The 14,266-nt window shown below is 48.1% G+C and overlaps 1 protein-coding gene across 5 annotated transcripts in view; it reads right to left on the bottom strand.

The window, feature by feature from the left end:
• The window catches only part of Ubr5 (ubiquitin protein ligase E3 component n-recognin 5), a 108,622-nt gene extending 95,925 nt beyond the window's left edge, over window positions 1-12,697 (bottom strand). For all 5 annotated transcript variants that reach the window (XM_052161576.1, XM_052161575.1, XM_052161572.1 and 2 more), the window contains exon 1: window positions 12,205-12,697. In XM_052161576.1, the coding sequence (XP_052017536.1) occupies window positions 12,205-12,266 (62 nt within the window). In that variant the 5' untranslated portion in view covers window positions 12,267-12,697. The remainder of the gene's footprint in view (window positions 1-12,204) is intronic.
• Window positions 12,698-14,266: the final 1,569 nt, after the last annotated feature.

Here is a 14,266-nt window from a genome sequence, read left to right on the forward strand (position 1 = left end):
TGTGGGGTAGACATACATGTGCGCCCTCCACCACACACAAATAACAAAGCACAACTCTCTCTAACTCAACACTCAAGTCACTCTTTTTTTTTTATTTTCCTAAAAATCAGACTATAGCTGCAGGTCTTGGGCCCACAGATGGTCCAAGGCTTGCCTAACATGCACAAAGTATCATCCCCAGAAACTACATAAACAGAGCACAAGATACATGCTGAAGTAGAGGCAGTAGTACCAGGAATTCAACAAGATAATGAGTCTGAGGCCAGCCCAGAATACTTGAGGCCCTAAGATAGATGGGTAGGTAGGCAGGTAGGTAGGCAGGCAGGCAGGGCAGGGCAGGGCAGAGCAGGGCAGAGCAGAGCAGAGCAGAGCAGAGCAGAGCAGGGCAGGGCAGAGCAGAGCAGAGCAGAGCAGAGCAGGGCAGGGCAGGCAGGCAGGCAGGCAGGGCAGGGCAGGGCAAAGCAGGGCAGGGCAGGGCAAGGCAGGGCAGGGCAGGGCAGGGCAGGGCAGGGCAAGGCAGGGCAGGGCAAGGCAGGGCAGGCAAGGCAGGGCAGGGCAGGTAGGCAGGGCAGGCAGGGCAGGCAGGGCAGGCAGGGCAGGGCAGGGCAAGGCAGGGCAGGCAGGCAAGGCAGGGCAGGGCAAGGCAGGGCAGGGCAGGCAGGAAGGGCAGGGCAAGCAGGGCAGGGCAGGGCAGAGCAGGCAGGGCAGGGCAAGGCAGGGCAGGGCAGGCAGGGCAGGCAGGGCAAGGCAGGGCAGGGCAGGGCAGGGCAGGGCAGGGCATGATGGTACGTGTCTTTACTCCAGCACTAAGACAGAAGCAGGTGGACAGGTCTGAGTTCAATTCGCTGTGTAGCCCAGGCTAACAAAAGTGCTTCTTTCTGCCTAGAAAGCTCCCTTCCTTCCCAGGCAGCTCACAGCCGCCCATCAACCTCTTAGGCTCTTCACTATCCCACCTTCCCTCCTAGGCAGGCTGCCACCCTGAAGAAGCATCCTGAACTCTCCTACAGCAACCAACCATATTTAGGGCCCATGAACTAAGCTCCACCCTCCAACACCCAGAGCTAGACTGACATGGAGCAAAGGCCCCAAAATCTTGCTAAATTAATGACAAAGTCCTATTTTAAATAAATCATATCAAATTAAATGCACACACATGCAAAGTGTGTAAAAATACAATCTTGAAATACTGCTCACAATATACTAATTGAAACTACGTAATAATAGACAGCTGACTCTGGGTCTCAGTTTACAAATCTCTGTGCTATGTCATTACTGTCTATAGTACAAGCCAGCGGCCCACTATGAGCGCGCTGAGGGGCACGCAGAGGGCAGGCCCCGCCCCAGCGCCATCCCCACTCTTCCACTAGAATCACAGCTCGGGAACAGCAAGCAGGTTCACACGCGGTGGGCCGCCTATCATCTGCAGACAAACAAGAACACTGGCGACATGTATTCTCATACACACACAGGAAGAACTCTGAACTATAATTAAAATTCTAATTATCAGGCCAGCACTCAGGAAGCAGGAACAGGCAGATCTCCCTGAGTTCTAGTCTAGGCTGGGTTATTATACTGTCAGGCCATATCTCAGCTCAACAATAATAAACACCAAAGTTCCTGTTACTGCAAAATTAATAACTCTCAAAAATACCTAATAGAAAAAAACGTAACTAATTTGTTTCCTAGAGGACAGGCACATGTGCCTGTGTAACCCAAATGTGGAGGTCAGAGGGCAGGCAGCCTGCAGGCCACTCTACTCTCCTTTCTCCACGTGGTTCCCAGGGATTAAACTCAGGTCATCAGGCTTAGCAGCAACGCTTTTACCTGCTAAGCCATCTTTGCCAGCTCAAGAGAAGGTTATTTTCTATTGCTAGTTCTTGGACAAAATGCCACAACCATGCAGCATAACTACACGGAGACTCTACCACTCTGGCAACCTCTTACCAGTCTATAACTGCTTCAAAAATGTAAAGAAAAATGATCCACAGCACAACCCCAGGAAGCTACACCCTGAAATGTCTTAACCTTTGACCTTACTATTTCTCAATGACTCAGAAAAAGCTCCAAACACTTCTCAACCCAAAGAGCACGGAAGGAAGAGTTGGACTGTGGCGCTCCCTCTACTCTGTGCTCTGGAGAAGCGCAGCTGTGAGAGGCAAGGGAAGCACAGCAAGTATCTGCACAGGCTCACCTCTTCCCTCCGTCCCTTCCTCCCTTCCCAATCCTCCACACCTGCCCCTCGCCCGCCTGCCCGCCTGCCCCCCTGCCCCCCTGCCCCCCTGTCCCCCTGCCCCTCTGCCTGCTGCCAGAAGCCTGGTTCTTCTCTAGGCAAACAAACTGCAGGCTCCCCTCGGACCGCCTTATCGGTCTGGGAGAGGCTGATATCTGCGTAGCTTAACCTCATTTTGTTGTTTTTCTAGGCAGGGTTTCTCTGTGGCTGCTCTGGAACTTGCTCTGTAGACCAGGCTGTCCTCAAACTCAAGAGAGTCACCTTCCTCTATCTCCAGAATGCTGGGATTTTTTTTCTCAATTTTACAGTTAAAAACAAAATGTGGACAAAATATCATAAATAATTCCTTGCATTCTGTTCTTCTCCAGTGAGGGTGCATGGAGACACTCATGCACACACATACGCACCAGAATATTCTCCTTTAAAACCCTTCCTAGGAACTCAAAGGGCAGGAGGAAGAAAAGCGAGGAACAGTGAAGACCCAGCGACTTTAGTACTTACGCTTGCTGTCATCAACTAATCTTGTTTTCCAGTGCTAAGGATGGGCCCAGGCTTGAGCGCCATGGGCAACCGTCCCCTGCAACAAGGATAGCTAAGAGTCTGTCTGTCTGTCCTTAATGGTGCTCTTCAGTCTGCGCTCTAATGACGGTGCTCATCAAGCACTATGAGAAAGCAGCACTATAGGAAATCAAGAAACCTACCTGAAAAAAACCAGAATGACTTACTACAATCCAACTATTCTTGAGGGGAGTGGTCTGTCCTGTTTGGGGGACACAGTATGCTTAGAAAAGTCGGGGGTGCAGAGCAATGGTCACACCTGTAATCCAGCAAGGCTGAGGCAAGGGTGAGGGTGGAGGGCCAAGGATAGCCTGGACCACACAGCAAAACCCTACTTATATGTAAGTAAAGATGGCAGCCAAAACAGCTCCCTACGTAAGGAAGGCAGAGACTTCCTAGCAACTGAAGCAGAGGCCACACAGACACGCAGGCCCCACCCTGCCAGAGCACAACTGCCTTGGACGCACAGTGTGGCCAGACACCCACTGACTCCCATCTGTAGAAGGAAATGCTCTTAGAAGTCACAGGAAGGGGAGCAAGTGCCAAGAGAACCGCCACACACCGCCTCTGCCCTGGTTCTGTGCCCCCTTCGGGGTCCTCATCCTAACAGAGATCTGAAGCAGCAATCTGAGTTCATTCTCTGCTGCTGAATATAGAAGACAAGGCAGTTGCTATCCCTCCCTCCCAATGACTCTCTAACCCTAGGCACTCATCAGAACACCTGCCAAAAAGAACAAAATCATTTTATAGGGAGAAAAAAAAAATCAGTGTTTCTTAAAAGATAAAAATGAACTTTGAACAGCACTAGAAGTGTAAGCATATGCAAAGAAAGTCTACAGTGGGATGGACGCCCTGCTTGTTCACAAACCCGGATTCCAAAGGAGGGATGCTTAAACCAGACTCATCCACAAGGAGGACCTCACATCTAGACCCAGAAGATGCCACAGAGCAGTAACTGGACAAGTTAAGTGACTCCTGCTAGGAGGAGGGAGACAGACAGAGCAGGGTCTCACTGGACAGACCTCTCTAGGCCAACCTCTTTTGGTCAAGGAAACAAAGCCAACAACTTAGGAGACTAATCACCTACAAGATCTAACACTCCTTCCCCAAATCCTTTCATACAAACCCTGTCTTCATCCTTTAAATATTAAAGTAACCCTACTATATTGTCTCTTGTTTGTTAACTTCTCCATCAAATAAACTTCATAGTCTCAACTTTTTTCTCAAGATTTACAGAACCCATTAACTTCCAATTCTCAGATCCCAGCAAGCAAGCTTCATATGCGCACCCTCCCTTCCTTCCTCCTACCCCCCCCTCACACACACACACACACACACACACTCCTCACATATCAGTTTCCACCATGCCTCTTAAAGAAGCATCACCTCGGGAGGTCCCGGTGGCTGTGAGGGTTTGGGGTATTGGTTTTGTTTGCTAAGGGTTTTCTGGAGGGTGTACAGGAAGGTTTGCCAATGGTCTTACTCCATAGCCCAGGTTAGCCTAGAAATCATAGCAAACTTGCTGCCTCAGCCTCCCAATGATGTGTGGCGGCATGGGCCACCAAGCCTATCACAACTGGTGTGTTAGCTCGGACAAAGATGTGGGACTGCTCATACATGTAATTCTGAAAGTGCAGTTCACACTGGAGCAGAGGCAGGCTATCAAAATGGGTGCGTTCTCAATACTTTTGGTCCTATACTACAAAAAATATGGCCCAAACTAACAGGGAAGAAAATACTTACTGATTCATTACGTTTTGTAAGCAACAATCTAGAATACAATTATTATAGTTAATGAATTTTTTTTCTAATTTCTTTATACAAATGTATCGTTTAATTTTTTACATATCTTTTGCCAACATGTGTCTACATAGCCTGTTCATGCCTAATGCCTGAGAAGAGGGTGTGGGATCCTCTAGACATGGAGGTAAAGATGCCTGTGCGCCACATGGGTACTGGCTGGGGTCGTGTCTTCTGGAAAAGCAGCCAGTATCATAACAGCTGAGCACTTCTCCAGCCCCAATATAATTTTAATGAGAAAATTTGCATCAAAAATGTATTTTTGAGTGGCTTCTGTATGAAAACTACCATAACAGACTAAAGTCAAGGAAAAAAATCAAGTATATAAAATTATGTCCTTTATAAATGATATAAAAACAAACATTCATATACAAAAAAAAAAAAAAGACAGTGTACATTAGGCCTGGGTTTAATTCCCAGAACAGCAAAACAGAGACATACAGAAGTACAAGGAGGGAAGGACGGAATCAAAACATTAACTGTGACAGCACAGATTCTTTTTATTCTATTTTCCAGATTTTTTAAAATAATTTTCTATATATAGCAAGGGAATTCTTAAAAAACTATGGAAGAGCCATAAAACATCCCAACTTTGTATCAACGGGAGGAGAACAAGTGGGACTTAAACCTGGGCCTCGCCCACAAGGACCTACTATTGTGTGCTAATATAAAAAAGCAGGCTTCAGGCTTCAACACAATACATGAGAAAAACAATGTGTAAAAACATTCAAGATGCAGGGTGGTGGTGGAGGCAGGCGCATGCCTGTAATTACCGGCACTTGGGAGGCAGAGGCAGGCGGATTTCTGAGTTCTGAGGCCAGCCTGGTCTACAGACTGAGTTCCAGGACAGCCAGGGCTACACAGAGAAACCCTGTTCTCAAAACAAAAAACAAAAAAACAAAAAAGTTTTTCATGAACTATAGCTACCATCTGAACTAGAAATAGTATTTATGCTATGCAAGTAAGTTAAGCTGCACTTCCAAGCACTAAATGCAACTACTTTATTATCATAGCAAGAATGCAAACACTAAGAGAACTGTCTGAGGACTGACCATGCTTGGAAGATGTTTTATTACTACTACAGCGACAAGGTTATAATACGAAATGCCTTATTAAAGAAATAATTTCTACTGGTCAGTGCTGGTGCATACCTTTAATCCCAGCAGCGGCAAATAGATCTCTGTGAGTGAGGTCAGCCCGGTCTACAGAGTGAGTTCTAGGACAGCCAGGGCTACTCAGAGAAACCCTGGGGAAATGAGTGGGTTCTCCGTTGCTCTTGTGCCTTTCACCCACATGGTCCATCCAAAGGACCAGAATCCATGTATGTGGTGCATAGACATACAAGCAGGCAAATAATAAAACTTTAAATTTAACAAAAAATGTCAGCTTATTTCTAACAGATTAGATCCGACTGACTTTTAAGGAGAGAGTTATTGCCAGGCAGTGGTGGTGCACACCTTTAATCCTAGCACTTGGGAGACAGGCAGGTGGATTTCTGAGTTCAAAGCCAGCCTGGTCTACAGAATGAGTTCCAGGACAGCCAGGGCTACACAGAGAAACCCTGTCTCAGAAAGAGACAGAGAAACAGAGAGAGTGAGTTATCAATCATAAAGACAACAGAAAGATCTGAACAGACTGTAGTACTAGGGTAGGTGTTTAAGGGTTCAGGGTTAAGAAACAGAATGAAAGCTTATCCATTATACCAGCTGATGGAGGCTGTTTGCCTCAGCTAGTAAAGAGGCTTGCAGGAGAGCCCAACAAACCTGTGACTGCCCTGTGAGTTACGGGGAAGGAGAGCCCACTCCTCTGAGTGTGCGCTAGCACATGTACAGCAACTGTGCACACTCACAGTGCAAAATGCAAACTGAGGGCCCTCCCCCTTCTCTCTGTGTGAGAAAGACAGACAGGCAGACACACTCAAATAACTATAGGATTACTTAATTAAAAAAAAAAAAAAGGACAAAAAGAACCCAGCAGGTCCAGGACTGAAATGGGATGGCTCAGAGTTATAACTACTAAGACTAGTAATGAGTACATGGTATTCATTTTATTATTTTTCTCTACTTCTGCACATGTTGAAATTTTCCAAAAGGCGTTTAAATACTAATATTCAGGGGAAAACTTTTAAAACCTGCTAACAAAAGACACAATCAACAATTCATAATCAGAACAAGCCAAGGGAAAATTTATTTCCATAAGATCAGAAAAACAAGACATCAAGCATGCACGCAGTTAACTGCCATTTTAACAGACAATACAATGAACTGAGGAAAATACAAAGTACAACCTGCTGCAACATGAGAGTGAGAGTGAGAGAGAGAGAGAGAGAGAGAGAGAGAGAGAGAGAGAGAGAGAGAGAGAGAGAGACAGTCTGAGGATAGCTAAAAATGAGGTCCAACCCAAAACTACACTTTTTAAAGATGTATTATTTTTAAGCAGCATGTTAAGTCTGCGTGGGGATGTGTTTATTCTTGGGTGCAGTTGGCCTCAGAGGCCAGGAAGGAGTTGGATCCTCTGAAGCTGGAATAAGCCCCCTGCATAAGTGCTACCAACTCCGGTCCTCTACAAGGGCAGCACATGTTCTTCTTAGCTACGGAGCCAGTTCTTTGTCCCCTGTTTTTGGTAATTTGATTACAGTTTTCAAGGGTGAGCTTCACAAATGCCTGTCACATGTCATATTGAAATGTCAAAAAGCTGAGACATGCCTGAAAGACAGAGAGGCGGAGGGAGACAGCTCAGCTGGAAGAGTGCTTGCCTAGCTAGATAAGAAAATCCTGGGTTTGCACAAGGAAAACTAGGTGTAGTGGTGTACGCCTATAAATCTCTTGGGGGGAGGCTAGAGGAAATAAATGCATGGTCATTCTTAGCTACAAAGTGAGTTTGAGACTGGAATACTCCAGAGACGGAAGCAAAAGTATAAAATATTAAAGGCCAGCCTGAAAGTCCTACATACTGATACTCTGTCTCAAAACAGGGTACATAGAGGCCCCACATGTGGTTAATCCAAGGACTCAGAAGGCAGAGGCAGGGGGATCTCTGTGGGTTTCAAACCAGCCAAGGCTGTAATAGTGAGACTTTGTCTCAAAAGTGTCCCTGCCTAGGTCTAGGAGTCAGTAACAAACTTCTCTAGTTGTAAGACAATTTGTCCATTTGTCTTTTGGACTTCTAGTTTTGCTATTCTACAGTTTTCAATCTCTCCTTTAAGCAACCGACTTTAATCAATTTATTACTAGTATTTCTAGATAAGAATCTCAGTCATCAGTGGGATCTCCTTGGAATTATGTAGCATTCTAATGGAACTCACAGCCTAACACTTGGGAATTATTATTATTTGGGGCGTAGACTACAGACATTTCAGGCACTTTTTTTTTTTTGGTTTTTCGAGACAGGGTTTCTCTGTGTAGCCCTGGCTGTTCTGGAACTCACTCTGTAGACCAGGCTGGCCTTGAACTCAGAAATCCGCCTGCCTCTGCCTCCCAAGTGCTGGCACTAAAGGCGTGCGCCACCACAGCCTGGCCCCATTTCAGGCACTTTTAACCTCTGCCCATCGCCCACCTTTGTTCACTCCTCCCCTGATGGCTCCTACAGGAAGCAGACTTAAAGCCCCACAGTCCTAAAAACGCTTACACTTATCGTGTTACATGTAGCCAATCCCTAATTCTTGGCCCGAAAGCGCCAATGGCGCGTTTTGTTTTGTTTTGTTTTGTTACCTGCATTGTCTAAATGGAATGAGAATAGTTACCTGTGGTCATCAGAGAACCTGAATATGTCTACTCACCAACTTCAATGTTAACTAGCTTGCAATGGTCATGTTTTAAGCCTAACTTAAGAACCTGGTTTTCATGAAAGTCACTTCTGTTCATCTGTACTGCAGATAAGCCCAACCCAGGTTTCTGCACCTCACACATGTGACATTTTGAATTTGAGTGATGCCGGCCTGTGGGGCACAGTCCTGTTCTTCACAGGAGTCTGGTCTGGAGCCACCACAGGCCAGGAGCCACGTCGCAGTGAGAGGTGGAGCACACGCTCAGAATACCTGCTCAGAATACCTGCAGGCGTAGGGCTTCACCGCTAAGCTCTAACAGGTAGAAAAGAAAAATGTCTGTACATACTGCCAGGCTTGAAAGGTAAAACCGCTGTCAGCTGAAACGACAGGCTCAGGACTAAGAGTCTAGAGTTTTGTTTGTTCAAGACAGGGTCTCACTAAGTCAAGTAGCCTGGAATCCAAAATTAGAGTAGGCTGGCCTTAAAACCTGCTGCGACCAGGGCCCCCCTCACTCCCAAAATTGCTGGCAGGAGGCTTGGTGCCCATATTGTTTTTCATCAAATACTAGTAATATTTTCAGGGCCTGGAGCTGGAGCTCAGGGGGACAGCACTTACCTCGCATTCCCAGGCTCCCAGGGTCAAAGATCCCACTCTGGAGAGGAAAATCGTGGGAGGGGGCACTCTAGGGCAAGTTGGGTTCTTGCATTTTTTGCATGAATACCATGCAGCCATATAAAAGCAATCAAAAGTAGCCACTGCTTCGGAATACTGTCCAGACTCCCATTCTAATGTTGGTGTTGTTCTCACTATCTCCACTGTTCTTCCCTGACCTTGAGGCGGGTACTCGGCCTACCAGCTTCAGATGCCTGCCTATTCCATCGTGCAGCTTTCCAGCACCAGGACAGAGAAGCTTTCAGAGAGCAGCCCTGGTGGTAGGACCATCCAGCCTGATCACACCAGATCACACAACACATTATACTGCAAAAGGCAACACGCTCAGAAATCCTGCGCAGGAGAGCTGGTTTGTAGTATAACCAAGGAACATTATACCCTAAGGAGTATTTTGAGAACAAGCTATATAATATCCACACCCCTTTTTAAAGGTCTAGCAGTAGAGACAGGTTAAGAAAGTCAGTTCTCTGACCAAGAAAAAAAAAAGTTGTCCAGAATACCAATGTCTGCTGACTGAAGGCTCTTCCAATAATCTTGTTCTTTAAAGGTGAAATCAACTCACCACAAAGAAGGTACAGGCCAAATATAATTATGAAAGGCATAAAATCTTGTTGGGGTGCTGGTGACGAGGTTCAGTGAGTATATGATCTCCCAATGACCTCAGTTGGACTCCAGAACCCACAGCAGAAGTGAAGAATAGACTCCTGTGAACCTCCACACACATCCTGAGACACTCACACTTGGACACACATATCATAAACAAACACACAATAGTTTTTAAATAATCATTTAAAAATATTTTTCGTTGGACCACATAAGATGGTTCACTGTGTAAAGACCTTGCCTGACAAGTTTGATTCCCAAGACCCAAATTGTAAAAGCAGGCTGTCCTCTGACCTCCACCACCGTACTGTGTGGCACACTCACATACACATGGTCCTGACCTCCACCACCATGCTGTGTGGCACACTCACATACACACGGTCCTGACCTCCACCACGTGCTGTGTGGCACATATTTTTAAATGGTTTTTAAAATGTTAAATACAACTTGTTATATATTACACAAAATAAGTACACTGGAAAATACATTTCTAGCAATGAGTAAAAGCATCACACCTCAGGGACATTGTGCTAAGGCTGAGGTGCCAAGAACAATGCAAAGAGTCCAACCCAAGTGGACTCTTCTCAAACAGCTGAAGTTTAAAAACAAAAACCACTAAAACGTAGTAACACGCACAGGAGATGTAGGACACTTGGTAGAGTATCTGTCTAGAAGCATGAAGCCCTGGGTTCTATTCCCCAGGTAAACTGGGTGTGGTGTCAGGCCTGTAATCACAGCACTGGGGAAGTAGAGGCGGCAGGGTAAGAAGTGCAAGGTCATCATCAGACAGATATGTAGTGAGCTCTAGGCCAGCCAGGATTCTGTCTAATAAACAATAAATAGAAGATTGGTAACACAAAGACAAGGATCGTGGCATGCACTCTCAATTGAATACACTAAAGTTCTTGGTACATTAAGTTAGGACTACCACAAAAAGCATGCCCTACTTCTCTGGTGCAAATTTCTAAGTTACAAGGCAAATGACTCAAACATGACCAACACACTTCTCTAAATGGCAGTAGAGCTTTCCTCACTACTAATCTGACTCTAAGATTTACACTCCCCCCCCCCAAAAAGCCTCTGTTGAAGTTGTAAACATCTTTAATGAAAGCAAGACAGAGTAAGGATCCTATGACAAAATGTTTAAATAGCTTAAAGGTTGTTAACGAACTATAAGACAACTCCAAGTAGTTAATCTTTTCAAAAGGCATTTTGAGTTTTACAAACATGTATTTAAACAACAGGCTACAATAAAGATTAGACAAATCCTCGCCCCATGTCAGAAACTAGACTGCCGGCCCAGGATCTAAAAGCTGCCAACCCAGACCGAGGTAAAGATAACACTGACACATTAGAGGCCAAGTTAGGCCTCTTCCTCTCTCCGGGAAGCACATGACAAACTGGGCGTCACAAAACTTAAGTCACCCGGTCACTTAGCAAAAATTACACCTTGATTCTAAACTAGAGAAACGATGGCCTTCCACACGCAAAATATAGGCCAGCAGCAACGTATGCGGAGAGAAGGAAGCTTAAAACGTTCCACTTTCCGACCTGTAAACATTTGGCCCATCATTAGATGTGAGTCCTTGATCTCAAGACATGCTTTAATGGAGGCCTCCATCAACCTCCGAGTTTGTTTTGCAACAGTAAAGGGACTTTTTTCCTGCTTTATCTTAGGTCCCAGTGAGCATGTGGCCCTGCAACTCAATATCCTAAACTGGTAAGGCACAGTAGCAGAGCGAAGGGGAAGAATCCAAATCAAAACAGCCTTATGAGATTTTTCAAATATTTTAAATCAAAATTCCTCCTCTGCCTGTAGCAAACCCAACCCAGAAATTCACAGCGCGTTAAGAAAAGCAGCATTGCGAACTGCAAACAGAAGAATTTTCCTTTGACACTCCACGCAAGGGTTTTCAGCTGTCAAATTACAACTCCAGAAAACACTATCATTAGAATAAAAAAGGAAACAAAAAAGCTCTCACCACAGGAGCCCGGGAGCAGTTTGGCAGTACCATTTCGAAGGAAGGAGAGCAAAGGGAATCCAATCCACTTCCCCAACCCCCGCCGGACTCCATTCCCCTCCCGGGGCAGTCAACCTCACTGCAGGGGCTCAAATCTAATAATAATAACAATAATCATGGCGCTCCTTCCCCCTCCCAACCCGCGGTCTGCCGGGAATCTCTCCCCGCCCCCCCGCCTCCCCGGGGAAACCCAGCCCCCGGGACCGACTCGCGGGAGCCCCCGAACCCGCTGCTTCTCTTCCCTCTCTTTTCCACCTCCACCATCCCCCATCCGCATTGTCTGTCTCAATTCAACTTTGACTAATATGGATTCCTTGGGCCTGGGCCGGGAGCCCCCGGCTCCGTCGAGTTCAACGAGGCTCCTCGCGGGAGGGGGAGGGGGCAGCGCGCCGGGCCGTCTACACCGCAGCGCGTCCACACGGAGCCGGCCCCCGCCCCGCGGCCCGGGGCTCCCAAGTTTGGCCCGCACCGGGCCTACAGGGGGCGGTAGGGCCCCCGGCACGGCCGTGGGGGAGGGGAAAGAGGAGGGAGGTGCCCCTCCCCCGCCCCATTACCTGTCATTGAGCTGGTCCTCGGTGCCCGGCAGCGGGTGGACCACGAAATGGATGGACGTCATGGTACCGCCTGCGCGCCCCGCTCCCGGGAACGAGCCGCTCCCGCTGTCGCCCGGCCCCCCGGTCCCCTTCCCGTCCCCGGATCCCACGGCCGCCGCCACCGCCTCCTCCTCCGGGTCCCCAAACGGAGGGCCGCGAGCGCGCAGGGACCGCCGCCTCCCCGCCGAGCGTGTGTCCGCGGCCCGGCGGTCCGGCGCGGCGGGCGGGAGGGCGGATCAACGCGCCGCCCGCTCGGCCGGCCACGGCGCGCACGGACGACGGCGGCCCGGAGCGCGGCGAGCGGCGGGCTGCGGGTGGAGGGGTGCGGGGCGGACGCGGCGGACGCGGGGAGCGGGGAGGGACAGCAGCCCGCAGCGCGCGTCACTGGCGACGAACCGCCGCCGCCAGCGCCGCCGCCGCCATCTTCACTTCTGCCCCAGTTTCTCCGTCTCGCAGGCTGGGCGCCGATCGGCGGGGGAGGGGCGGAGGGCGGGGCCGCGGGGGCGGGGCTCTGCGCGCGGGGCGGGGCTCCGGGAAACGGGCGGCCGGGCCCCAGCGATTGGGCCGCTTAACGTTGTCCGGCCACGGCGCTGTAAGGCGCTCGCCTATTGGCGCGCTGGGCCGCGAGCCCGGCCCCCCGGGGCGGGGCGGCGTGTTCCAGAGAGCACGTGCTCGGGAAGCCGGGCGAAAGGGCACGCGCACTGGGCTTCTTTTCCCCCCGGATCCCTAATGGTTGTGCGTCTGTGAATGGCTTCTTGTTGTTTCTCGTCCTCCAGCCGCAGTTATATTTAAGAGAAAGGTACCCTGAGGAACCAGAGATGCTCGGCTTCCTACGGCAGTTACGTAAGAGCCTTATCAAAACCTGATAGTAGGATCCTGGAAGTGACTTTGCAGCAGCTTTTATCACACTAGACGCTTTCATCAGCACTACCATCGTGCAACTAACTACACAAAGTGTGGAACTTTCCTCTTATTTTCTGTTATTCGTGTGGTTTTTATATGGGGGTTGTGTGTGTTTGTGTGTGTATATACTTTAATGAAAGATGATATGCACCTGTTGTAGGAAGAGACTTCTTGTGATCTGGGGTATCAGAACCACAACTTCTGGAATTCTTCCTCCTCCGCGTACCCCAACCCCTGAACCAGTACAGTTTCCCTCTTAACGTTTTCTGTGATCCTTTCAAAATATTTAATGCCTCTGAAAACCTGAAGCCTCTTCTCCAACCTGTAACAGTGGTCCGTTAAATCGGGTATACAACATTAATGATTGCACAGCAGAGCAGTTTTCCTCTCATCGTGTCTTTTAGTTTAAGAAGTTTTTTTGAAAATTCTATGAAAAATTAGAAATCAAGATTTACTGGGTACACCATGAGGCAGATGAGGAACACTTTTGAGTTGCCCATCAGCTCCGGGTATCACCTAGGTAAACTATAAAGTGGTCAAGACTGGGCAATGACGCCACACCTTTTGCCCCAGCACTCAAGACAGAGGCATACATCTAAATCGTGGACCAGCCTGATCTAAGAGTTCCAGGCCAGGTAGAACTACCCTGTGTCTGTCAATCAGTAGTGGGCTAGGCCACTCAAGGTGCCTATGCGGCCCATGACTGCCAGCCATCATGTAATTGCCACTTTAATTTTTTTTTCCTCAAGTCCATGTGATGGACACTGCTGGTTCTAAATAAAGTAGAATTTTGGTACTGTTTCTGCTTCTTAACCAAGTGGCCTTAATTCTTTACCCCTATTATAGCGTTTTGTTATACACAGGGTCTAAATACGGTATGTCAAGCAAAAAGATGTGTCAGGCACACAGCAGTTCACAGACATCATGAAAGATTTGAATGTGTCATGTGCGCTGCGTTATACCTCTGATGACTCAAATTACAGTACATGTCACTCTGTAAAGGATGTCCTTGTAAGCCAGGTAGTGGTGAGCCACACCTTTAATCCCAGTGGTCTGGAGGCAGAGGTAGGCAAACCTCTGCTGGTCCAAGCCAGCCTGGTCTACACAGTGAGATCAGGAA

This window comes from Apodemus sylvaticus, chromosome 17 (assembly GCF_947179515.1).
Source record: "Apodemus sylvaticus chromosome 17, mApoSyl1.1, whole genome shotgun sequence".
Classification (NCBI taxonomy): domain Eukaryota; kingdom Metazoa; phylum Chordata; class Mammalia; order Rodentia; family Muridae; genus Apodemus; species Apodemus sylvaticus.